At 35.5% G+C, this 12,661-nt stretch overlaps 1 protein-coding gene across 1 annotated transcript; it reads right to left on the minus strand.

The window, feature by feature from the left end:
* Positions 1-942: 942 nt before the first annotated feature.
* Positions 943-12,599, minus strand: PSMA2 (proteasome 20S subunit alpha 2). Its single transcript, XM_054563962.1, has 8 exons — positions 12,544-12,599; positions 8,173-8,249; positions 7,369-7,501; positions 5,404-5,526; positions 4,580-4,661; positions 2,963-3,036; positions 1,834-1,891; positions 943-1,747 (listed from the first exon to the last, which is right to left on the minus strand). Exons 1-8 carry the CDS (start codon positions 12,582-12,584, stop codon positions 1,631-1,633), a joined length of 705 nt encoding a protein of 234 aa, XP_054419937.1. The 5' UTR covers positions 12,585-12,599; the 3' UTR covers positions 943-1,630.
* Between the last annotated feature and the right edge of the window lie 62 nt (positions 12,600-12,661).

Raw genomic sequence — 12,661 nt, forward strand, 5'->3', positions numbered from 1 at the left:
ATGATGCTCTAACCAACTGACCTACCCAGCCAGAACCTAGGGTTTATTACAATCACTGAAAAGAATAAACAGCTTCAATTAACTGTGCTTCACATTTAATTAAGCAAGAGGAAGAGAGTCAACTCTAGACAAAATCTGCTTCAGCTAAATTTTCCTTTTATTCTGAAAGAATATCCACGTGGTTTCCTATTTGTCCTAAATGTAAATGCCTTTGTTTTCCCTTCAATTTGTAGAATTTTGGTATTCCTCTAGTTTTCTAATGTGGGACATTAGAGAGCAAATTCAAAGGCTTAAAAACTTAAGAGTACTTAACCAAAACACTAACCTTGCCACTTGCATTATCAAATTTAGTTTTAGAAAATCCTCTGAGATAATTACCTTGCAATCACTTAGCCAGTAAGTAGGAGAGGTGAGACCCGACTCTGAAAATCATCCCTGCTTATCACTACCTTCTCTTTCTAGTGTGCTGGATTCACAATACACTAAGAGCCCATAGGAAAGATTATTAGATGAGGTTTTCAAGACAATTTGAAATAATAAGTAGGCATGTACCATAATAATGCTTCTGCCACATAGTCATGGTGGGCAGAACTGGGAATCCTGACAAAAACGCTCTAAAACACTTTTTCCCTGAAGTTTGCTTCATTTTAGTCAACATCTTTTGAACTACACTAAAATCATGGAAATGCCTAGTATTCTGCTAGTGAGAATGACATTCATAAATTCTCCCTATGTTCTGTGAGCCAGACTACTGATGTGATTTCCCTTATCCTAAGATGCCTTAAAAAAAGACAATGAAAACTACATTATGTCTTCATGTATAATAAAAACAGAGTTCAGATACTCTCTTATAATTTGCTTGCTTGTATGGGCCTTACCTTGCAGTAAAGGTTCTGATTACTCTGAGATTACATGAATGAGGGAGTCTTAAACCATAGTTTTGGCACTTAATTATTAGTACTTTATTTCCAGCACTCATGTCCATCCAGCCTTGACTTTAAAAGTCTAGTAAAACTAAAGAGTTCTTTTAGAATACATTTATCTACTTGTGATGAAGAAACCAACAGGAACCAGAACATAATTTACTGATTTACACAGTATGTCTCTTATAGGAGACTATTTGGCATAGTACTTTTCAAAGCTACAGTTTTACCTCATAGAACATTCTCGGGTTTTACTGACTCACACCTAATGGTGCCTAAGAAACATCTGTGTTTCCTACCTCATTTCATGAATTCATGAAAGTCTGCAGATTCTCTCAGCTCTAAAAGTAGTGTTTACCAAAAACAGCATCGACAATATCTGGTAGTAAAGAGGGTAGTAAGATCTGACTTAACCAAACTGCATAAAGACTAAAGAGTGATTTCACCATTCTGATTTGCAATGTAGTTTCCAGAAATCAACTGTGATATAAAGCAGGAAAATTACTATTTTAAAAAATTTACTAACTCCTAAAAAGCTGGAAGTTGGATTTAACAGTTTATTATGATTTATAAGTGTCATTTAAAAACATCAGTCCATTAAATCATGTAGAAATAGGTATGCAAAAAGTTTGCAAAACAAAACATACTTTAAACATGTTTAAGTACAGAGATTATCTGAAATTCTGGATTTTTCAGTCACTTCATTATTATGCTATGGCAGCTAAGTAATCCTTAACTTCAGTTGGAGTGAGTCTCCTAAATCCAGTTTCATTGCAGATTCCAACTTCTATGTTATCTTCTGTCATTTGCCCTTCAAAGCTTTCCTATTGAGGAAGAAGGAAAAAAGATCAATTTTCCAAAAGTCAATTATAAATTCATTATAAATCCAAATAGTATATATTGAACTAACCTTCAGGGTTAATATGGCTGTATGAATGGCATCTTCAAGTTCTAGATCTTCATTGTATCTAGAATTTTTTGAAGGAAAAAATAACAATAATTTACAGTACTATTTATATTATTTATAATTACATTTAAACACAGTGATAGCAACAGCTTATTAAGACTTTTAAAAAATCTAAAGCACTCTTAAAATACTAAGTTATGGATTATTATTTTAGTCACCTCATTGAGGCAGCTGCCAAGTAAGAAACTGACAATAATTTAGGATGCATTCTCATTAAGATAATTCCCAACATGAGTTTATTTTAGCAAACTTCTTAAGTATAAATAGTTCAATATAATCAGAATGTGGTGGCAATATAATAATTTTCAAAAACAAAGCAGAGAAAACATTGCTAAAATTCCTTGTTTGTTCTTGTACGTTGTACCTCTGTGAAATGTTTTAAAGACTCATTATTAATATGTAAAAGTAAAAATGAAAGTGCTTTAAGTTCTAAAATTATTTAAGTTTACCACTTAATCCCACATCTAAAGCTGCTAGCAACTTGAACACTATGCAGAAATGTACCAAGAAGGGTCATCTGTTAAAGTCAATTACAACTTTTCCCATTCAAAATGTAGGGCATTTTTTGTTGGACTACAGTAACACTGAGTCTAGAATACAAATGGAAATAACTGAAAGCAATGTATTGTGCTATGGCAGTGACAGCAGATTTTTACACTGCTCCACTTTTGATCAAGCATGTGTATCATATATTTACCATCAACATCAGGTATTTGGCTTCACAATTTATATTTGTAATTGTCATAATGTAAAATGTTACCACTTAAATCACTTAAAATTTTTCTTCCCAAAAGTTTTCTTCAAATTTGACTGTCTTTAATTTTTTTTTGATGGAATAAGTTCTTAAGAAATTATTATTACCACTTAATATACTTAAGAATAGGGAGCTAGGGTGGAGAATTTTTTGTTTGTTTCATCTGTGCCTAGGCTCAAATACAGAGTAATGTAACAAATCTGTTTGGACTCGAGCCATTAATTACCTAAAGATAAGTAAATAAATAAGTAAATAAATAAAATAAAGCTGAAAACCATAAAGTAAGTTTGCTAATAAATTCAGTTATGGTTAGCTTACCTTTTCTCAAGGAAAGTTTTCCCATTCACATAATTCTTTCCCATTGCTGTGGCTTTCCAGGCAAAGTAAGCTCCCTAACCAGAAAGGAAAACCCATATTTAAGTCATTAATCTAATTATAACCCTGCCATTTATTTCCTAGCTTTGTATTTATAATTTGTCTCAAACTTCTAAGGTCACAAAGTAGGCTATTTTTTTTTTTCAAAAGGTCCAGGGATAAGTAACAGAAAGGCATTTAGAAACTTTTGGAAGTAATGGAGAAGTTCAGTATCTTGATTGTGGTGACAGTTAAACTCATCAAATTGCACCCTTTAAAAATGTGCCATTTATTGTACGCAACTTATGTAAAAAAGCCAGTTAAAGGAAACTGAGGTTAACTAAAAGCAAATTAAGAGTAATATTTTAGCTTGCTAGGATTACTCTACAAAACTGATATGTATCTGAAAAAAGGTGCTCAATTCTTCATCATCACTAGTGAATAAATTAAATTCAATGAAAGCAGCAGCAATATGTCATGACTTCATCTGTTGAAAAATGAAAAAATATATATGAACACACACACACAAATACAAAACATTTTAAGAGAAACAACTGCCTTTTAGATAAAACAGAGAAAAAGGGGCAAAAGATGAAATCTGGATTCCAGTCATAGTGGCTTCTGCTACTCACTGGAAAGGTAAGAGGGCTTGTTATGTTACATTAGAAACTCAGAGATGTGGCAACAAAGTTCTCAAAATACTTACATTTTCTGATTTACAAAACAACCAAAATATTTTTCTTTACCTTTTCAGACAACATGTGAATTAGGTGAACTATAAATATCTAATGATCCATAAATATGAAAGATCAGTTCCTAAGTATGATTTTTTTCTTCCAATTTTCCTTACAGCAAATGAGATGGATGTGGAGTAGCAGCATTCATATACCTTTTAACTCAAGAGACCAATTCTCTACTTTAGAGTAGACAAGTCACACATTTTGCAAAACAAGACAGATACATCAATGTTTGCACAGGATTGGTCACACTCCAGTCAGCCCCAAGAGTAAACAGATGGTAAAAAAGTAAAAAGCGTCCTCTAAACCTGTGTATTTCACTACAATCTCTCTCAAAGTAACAGAATTCCATATTTTAAAAGATTAGATAACTATTTCAACAGATCACTCAATTACATGAAGTGAGTGAACAAGACAAAGACAGAGAGGGCAGAATTAATGCAGCTTCCTTAACAGAAGACTGGACTACCAATACTTCAAATGTGCAAATAAATATGCACTACTGTATGCTTTCTAAAGCCCAAAAGAAAGAGAAAATACTGTTAATTTTTTTTAAAGATTCTATTTATTTATTTTAGAGAGAGAGGAAGGGAGGGAGACAGAGAGGGAGAGAAACATCAGTGTGGGGTTGCCGCTAGCATACCCCCTACTGGGGTCCTGGTCTGCAACCCAGGCATGTGCCCTGACTGGGAATCAAACCAGCAACCCTTTGGTTCCAGGCGGGTGCTCAGCCCACTGAGCCTCACCAGCCAGGGCTAATTTACAAATTTTTATGGTTATTGTTTTTATTAGATATTAAAGAACCAATTTAACAAATCCCTGAAATACATATGACAATACTTACTGATGGATCTGACTGAAATAAATATGGTCGTCCCTCATTCCAACCGCAAATTAGTAAAGAAACTCCAAATGGACGGACACCACTGAAGAAAGAAATGAAAATTATTTGGCATCTTCATGTTGTTAAAGTCAACCTAAGGAGGAATTTATTAAAACTCTCCAGTAAAGCAAATTATCAGGTAAACCATATTAGACTTGTAAGTTCCTTACAAAGTGTTTAATACTTTTCTGAATAAATCAATTCAAAATTAATTCTCTTTGTGGTACCACAGAACCACAGTTAAATCATGTTTGTAAATGGAGTAACACAAATACTAGATTTAATAAGTTTGGCGTATCATTTAGTGTCCTAACAAAATGACAACTTTCAACAAATGCAGCTTTCCCACTGGCATTATATATTAGCAAGTACCTTTACACCACCTCATCCATATTCACACCCAAATTCAATAGAACTAAAATGAATACAGAGGTGTCAAAGAGCTATTGCTTCAATGGTGGGCTTATGATAATTTGATTGAGAATATAAACTTGGAAGCATCAGTGTTGTTTGGGTATAAAGGTGTGTTTTAGTAACTGGCAAAAGAACTGTATATAGAACCTATTTTCTGCTGCTTTCTCCTATAACATGAATAGCAAGAACACATTCATTTTTTCCTTAAGAAAATATTCCAGCTCCAGGTGAGAAATTAATCATATTCATGATTTTATCTATTTGTTAAACAAATACAGAAATGTAAGTCCTCTTTTTCTTAAATACATCTATGCTTTTAAAATGATTTTTTTCTAATTCAGAACACATTTCAAGTAATGAAATCAACTTACCCTGACTGGGTATATTCCTGCATCACAGAAGCTATTCTCTGTACCAGCTGAGCTGTAGGAATGGGTTCTTGGTAAACAAGATAATATTGCTGAGCTAGTTTTCGAGCTCTGTGCACAAGCACTCTAGCAAATAAGGAAAAAATAAGGTTTAATTAAAATTAAGATACTCTACTACCTAAAGACTCATTCTCCTTCTAAAGGCATATACCTACAGCACAAGTTTTACATATATCTCTTTTAATAGTAGCTGTCTACTTGAAGCCAGTCTTTCTCTTACATGATTCCAGTTAATTTATAGGAAATATCACAGTGTCACAAAGGAGATGTGCCATAGGAGAGTAAGGACGAGGCAAAAAAATTAAAAAAAAAAATAGGGACAGGGTACAAGTTAGCTTAATAATAACAGATTTAGTGTACATAATGAGTTCATCTCCCTCCATGGTTTCAAGATTGTGCTCCTTATCCCAAGGGTAGTCATCTTGTTTTATATCTCAATCCAGCACACATATACACTTGCACATGTGAATACACACACACAAAATTTCAGGTATTTTTTTTTCTCATTCTGCTTCAATCTTTTCCACATACTTTTCAAAGAGTATCTTTCAGAGATTGACAGACAGCCAAAACTCTTATAACTTAAAAAAATGAAAAATTTATCAATATACTATATAGCCATCAAACATACAGGAAGACAAATAGGATATACCTTTATCTGCTCATGTACTACTGATCTGATGTATATTTCCTCCCTATACAATACTAAGGTCCAGATCTCTCTGTTTATTCTGTCAATGGTAGTACACTGAGGCATTCCTTCTATACAAGAGTAACAGGATCCATTGTAGTGAAGCCTGATCACATTCCAGCCACTTTCAACTTTGTTAAAGAGAAATTCTGGCTCTACCTATCTTGTTCCACATAAATCAAGAATGAAGTCATACTCCTTTTTACTGTTAAATGTCAGATTGGAAGTTGTCAATCTCCTTTCAATTTACTGGCGCCCTGATGTAACTCTAACTCCTGTGAAATTTAAAAGGAGTAAACAAATATGCATCTGGACCCTGAATGACTGCCATATTCTGCAACTTCCAGTGGCCTTTGAGAATTTTCTTTCTTTACTAAAACCAGAAATATAATGGAGTTAACTCTGGATGGTGATGTTTTCTTCTGCTTGATCCCTTTTTTGCCCCCAAACATTTTAAAAATTGTGTTTATTGATTTGAGAGAGAGAGGAAGGGAGGTGGGGAAAAGGGAAGGAGGGAGGGAAAGGAGGAGGGAGGGGACGAGGGAGGAAGGGAGGTGGAAAAGGGGGGGGCAGAAAGAGAGAGAGAGAGGGAGGGAGGGAGAGAGAGAGGGAGGGAGGGAGAGGCACATCGATGTGAGACACCAATCAGTTGCCTCCCATACACACCCCAATTGGGAACTGAACCCACAACCTAGGTATGTGCCCTGACTAGGAAATCAACCCCCAGCCTTTTAGTGTATGGGACAACATGCCAATCACCTGAGCCACTAGGCCAGGGCTGCCTGGTGACTTTTTAAAATATAGTTTATCACACCTATTATAACTATTATTGTTTTTATTGTTTATAAAATGCATTAGAAAACAGCAAAGCCCCTGAAGTACAGCCCTAGGATGGCAGAAGAGGGATTGTAATCAGAAGGGAGAAACTACTAAATAAAAGTTAAGAGGAGTAAGTGCTGTATCTATGCCCTCTTTTACAACAAACTTGCATTGAGTGTCCTCCTTAAAATAATCCTCAGTCTGTCACATACAAGCAATCTAAATTCAGCCACCAGTGATGCTGCTGTTGGTACACAAAACAAGTAAAAAAAAAGAGTTGGGAGATTAAACGGATATAAACACTCCTTAATTTTTTTCTCCTTGAACATAGATTATGAGCAAGTCTCATCTCACAGATTATGAGATGGTGAGAATATTAATATGTAAGTATAACATACCTATAATCTGGGCCCATGCCACTATATACCAAGCCTATATGTTTGGTAATTGGTTCCACTTTGTGTACGCTTCGCTCATCATACAGAATAGATTTCTGTTTCTTCTCCGTTGCTAATACCACACCATTTGCAGCTTAAAAATACAACAAAACAACACCTAAATGTTTAATCATTTTAAAGACTGTTTCAACAGTTTTAGAATTATAGCTACATTTCACCCATTTCCTCTTACTTACAAAACTTTTTCTTCTGAATTTCTATATTAAAATGTCCTAAGAAATAAGAGTAAATCAATTTCTTCCTAACACTAAGAAATCCCTATAGCTAATAGTATTATACAACTTTTCTTGAAGTATTACAGGACACCTAAGAGTCCACATATTTTAAAATAATGGAATTTTGCCTACTTGGCCTATTGTTCCTATAACAGAAAATTTAAAATAAATTACAAAGGCTTTTTTTTAAAGGGTATCTTTAGACTGTTTTATAAATAACCTTTTCTAAATTACAGGAATGATAAAAACTGCCAGAGAATAATGATATATAATCAATGGAAAAATGAAAGAATACTCAGTTATCTGACTGAGAAAGACTAGATTACCAAAACTAGTAGATAAAGGTGCTATATTTATTTTGAAAAAAATTTAATTACCTTTTCAGGTTTATTACTTCCTTTAAACCTCACAATAGTATAAATTAACAAAAACTGTTAAGAATTATGCTGCCACAGCTATTTATTTATAAATTAACTCATTTCATAAGGACATTTGGATAACTATTAACAGGCATCTGAAATTTAATTACCTTTAATTCCCACTGAAGGGGCTCCACCAGCTACAGCAGCCAAAGCATATTCAATCTGGACAAGTTTACCAGAAGGGCTTGAAAAGAAACAAAAGTATCTGTTAAATTCACACATTCTCAAATATTAAAGAAACAGCTCTTAAAAAGGGCAGATATATAGGTCCATTAATCAAATATCGAGAGGCCTTAGCCAAGTAGCTTAGCTGGTTAGAGCATCGTCTCAATAAATTAATGCATAAATAAATAGAACAAACTGATGTTTCTCTCTTCCTTCTTCTCTCTCTAAAATCCATTAAAAACATATATAGTTGGACTTTGAACTTTATCATGAAGTTGTACAGAAAATAAAGTTTACCAGGCAATCTGAACATATTTATAGTGAAGTACTAAACTCTTTGGTGTTTTTTTCTTGTCTGCCACTTAAAGAAATATCATCACTGTTGCCTTTCACCACTTACCTCAACCTTGTAACTTTGAGCAATTATTAAACCTTTCTGTATATCAGTTTTCTCATCTGCAAAAGGGGGATAATAGCACTATAGTGGTTTTACCTATATCAAAGGTTGTGGAGCTTAAATGGAGTGATGCCTTTTGTTCCCAGCACAAAATTAGCAGTAAGTAAACACAAAATGGTAATGTTATTAAGAACGTGAATGTGCCTTGTAAATACCAAACAACAACAGCATATATTTCATGTGGGTAAAATCATATATACAGTTTAGAAAGTAGAATGGCCTAAGATGTAAGACCTAGGTATCAGTCACAACAAAATCACTTCTTACATAGTTTAAAATTATTTTTAGAAGTCATTAACTGGTTATATGTAACACACCTGGTTCCCTGGGTATAGTAACCAAATACTTGTCCCCAAATGGCTTTTTTAGGTTATACTTTATTTCTATCTAGTTGTTGAATTAGAATCATCATAAATGTCACGGACCTACCTTACTTTATGAAGTCTGTGAGTGAAAGTAACGTGTCCAAAGTGATAAAGCTAGATACATAGCTCCAGGCTACTATGAAAAGATAATCTTGAGTTTCAAAAAATCATCTTTCACCTTCATAAAATTATGAATACTCTGTCACTCAAATCTCAATTCATACCATCCCAACCTATTTCAGACACACAGACTACTCTTAGGTTTCAAAAAACCTTTGACAAGCAAATCCCTGTTTGGAATGCATTTCAGGACTACCTGGTGAACTCTTTCCTGGTCACCTTAATCCTTAGTAGAAATATCATGTCCTGGGGAAGCTGCCCTGACCACCCCAAACTAGGTTAAACCACATACCCTCATGCCTATGGTGTCCTGTACTTCCTCTTTGGCTAAGAATCATCATACCTGAATTATTTTTTATAATATTCCACACTTGGTTGTGGAAGACAATATTCCAACACATAACCTATTACCAGGAGTCCATAATCATTCGCCTGACAGAGACACATCCAGTCCCATCTAAGAAATAAGTGTAGGGGTGGTAGTTTAAAGACTCTTACATGACAAAATTAGCTGACTTAAGCAGAATGACATCAATAGGCATTTAAATTAAAAAATTAGGCTGTGGTTGTTTTCCTTTAATGGTCACTATTTCAATTATTATAAAATGGTATTCTGGGTCCTTCCCATACAGCTTTCAATTATTGTTCAATACCTAGTTCAACTGTATTTTGCCATGTATAATGCACTCCCATGTATTACATGCAACCACGCTTTTAGTACACATTATACACGGGATTATTATACCCATTATTATACCCATGTATAATGTGCATCCTTATTTTTCCTCAAAAATTTGGGCAAAAAGTGCACATTATACATAGCAAAATGCAGTACCTCTGGGGAACATATTAAAAGCTCAGGTAAACTTAAAAGTTACCTCTTGTCACCTGTATACACATTTATCCTTCATCTTTCTGTATAAAAACTCACTAATCTCTGAGCTCACTGACCAATGTCTATATTTAATCATGCCTCTACCCTATTCCAAAGCACCAACATCTCTACTTGGGATAACTGATTTATCCTTCTAACTACTTTTTCTCTCTTCCATCCATATTCCCATCCTCCCAGCCAGAATTACCTTTGTACCATGTCACTCCCTGCTTAAATTCCAGAATAATTTCTTGGTTCACTTAAAATAAAAACTCCTTATTCTAGCGCTACAAGAGTGGACATGACCCACGCTAACTCCTTCCTCACTATACTCTTCTAGCACACTGGCCTTATATCAATTCCTTCAAGAGTTCAAGCTGCCCCAGCTGGTGTTGCTCAGTGGACTGAGCGCCTGCCTGCAAACCAAAGGGACACTGGTTTAATTCCCAATCAGGGCACATGCCTGGGTTGTGGGCCAGATCCCCAGTTGGGGGCGTGCAGGAGGCCATCTCTCCACATCGATGTTTCTCTTCCTCTCTCCCTCCCTTCCCCCTCTCTAAAAATAAATAAAAAATAAAATCTTAAAAAAAAAAAAAAGAGTTAAAGCTCTTTCCCAACTTTAGGACTTTCATGCATGCCCTTCCCTTTGTCTGCAACTCTCTCTACACCTAAATCATCAAACAGTTGTCTCTTTTTCATCTTACAATCTCAAAAATCATCCCCAAGCACTGGCCTTTCCTAACTATGACTACCGAATCTAATGCCCTTTCTGAAAAAATTCACAAGGGAAAAACATTTTTCTGAATGCAATTACAGGCACCAATATGTTTACTCGTTTACTGTCAATAGCCCCAATTGCATATAATACACAGGAATACCTTTTTGGCCCTTGCTGTAGCTCGGCTGGTTAGAGAGTTGTCCTGATAAGCCAAGGTTGTGGGTTCAATTCCCATCAGGGCACATGCAAGAATCAACCAATGAATGCTAAGTAAGTGGGACAACAAATCAACATTTCTCTCTCTCACTCTCTCTTAAATCAATAAATAAAAGTTAAGAAAGAATATTTTTTCATCCTATAGTATAGTCTCTTGTCACACCACTAATAATTTAATTCTCATTACAACAGGCTAGAAACAAGTGTTTTTGAAAATCTAAGAGTTGAACCATCATGTTTAAAAAATTAGTTTATTTTACTAAAGAAATTTATTTTAAAAAGATTCAGTCCCTGATGATATATGATTGTTTTACATTTCAGCTCCACTAGCAAAATTTCTCAAAAATAAAGGAACAGGTTTGCTTTGTTCACAAATACAAAGTGACTACTTGGCAAATATTCTTTATCATTGTATACGATTAAAACCTTTACTACAGAATTAAATTAATTTCATTCAAAGGTTTAAAAAAACACATACCCTCAATTATTGAAAAATGTCAAGAGCAAGGAAGGTATTTTAGGATTTTAATAAAACATCATCTAATAATGAAGTATATAAATGTTGTCATCAGAGCCCAGCGTGAATGTTAACACAGATATTCATTTATGAGCCTGGACAAATTATTTTATTTGCCCCACCTCTGCTTAGCTCATCTGTAAGGTTGAAATACCGTATGTCACACATCGTCATGGAAACAGATGATGATGGTTCAGTTGCACCCACACTGAAAGTAATCCACAAGCTATCCCGCCTGCCTTCAGCCGTCAGATAATAATACATTTTAATTAAATGGGGACTCACTGACAGGTAACGAAATGGTCAAACTGAACCCTCCCCGTCGGTTTACTAAATCTTCGATAATTCTTTTCTAACACTGGAAACGATATAAATGTCAATTGTTCTGAGTATATTTTAACCCCTTGTTCTAAAGTAGAAAAGCCTACAATCTTTTTTAAAGGAAACATACCAACCTCCAAAAGAAAAAGGCCAAAACGCAAATATAGCCTACTAGCTGGGGATCCACAAATACTAGGTGATAGAAAGCTTAGGACTTTCATTTTTAGCTTCCAGGCTTCTAACAGGGACATCGAAGAAACCGAAAGCAGGAGATTTCGAAAGACACTAGTACCAAAAGGAGACTCAGACCAAATTGTAAAGTTGAGTCTTTCTGAGATTTGACCAACATTCCGAGTTCCAGAAGCTCCGGAATCAGGCCTACATGGGCCAGAAAGGAAATATGAGTTCCGAACGGGACACCCGGACACGGCTCAGCTAAAGCTACCGTTTTTCTGTACTCTCCAAACCAAAAGAAAATCCCTAGCTGAGGGCCGGACCCTCCCACAGGCCCAGGGTCGTCCGTAATTCGCCGATCAGCCGTCCCGCGGCCTCCCACGACCGCAGCTGCCCACGCCACAGGCGGGCCGACAAATGACTTTGCAAAGTCGCATTTCCACCCTTTTTCTATACTGGGCCCTCTGAAAGTACCGAGCCAGAGACCAAGACGTAAAAAAATCCAGTCGGCGAATATCCTACAACTTCAGCTACACGGAAGATTCCCATACCTGAACGTAGTCAACGAAAAGCTGTAACCGCGCTCCGCCATCTTCACCCGAAGAGTCAAAGCACGTCCACACACCTGCGCACTGCAGCCGGCTTCTTTTCACTTCCCGCCCCGCGCTT

Source organism: Pteronotus mesoamericanus, unplaced genomic scaffold (assembly GCF_021234165.1).
Source record: "Pteronotus mesoamericanus isolate MK-2021 breed Mesoamerican mustached bat unplaced genomic scaffold, CSHL_Meso_final scaffold_85, whole genome shotgun sequence".
In the NCBI taxonomy this organism is placed as follows: domain Eukaryota; kingdom Metazoa; phylum Chordata; class Mammalia; order Chiroptera; family Mormoopidae; genus Pteronotus; species Pteronotus mesoamericanus.

What these genes read in the sequence shown, in the direction of transcription:
- PSMA2 (XM_054563962.1), bottom strand. Translation starts at nt 12,584, where the DNA reads ATGGCGGAGCGCGGTTACAGCTTTTCGTTGACTACGTTCAG. An exon ending in CAGGAATATACCCAGTCAGG is followed by an intron (nt 4,662 to 5,403) that starts GTAAGTTGATTT and finishes TTCTTTCTTCAG; the next exon opens with TGGTGTCCGTCCATTTGGAG. An exon ending in CAGCCATATTAACCCTGAAG is followed by an intron (nt 1,748 to 1,833) that starts GTTAGTTCAATA and finishes CTTCCTCAATAG; the next exon opens with GAAAGCTTTGAAGGGCAAAT.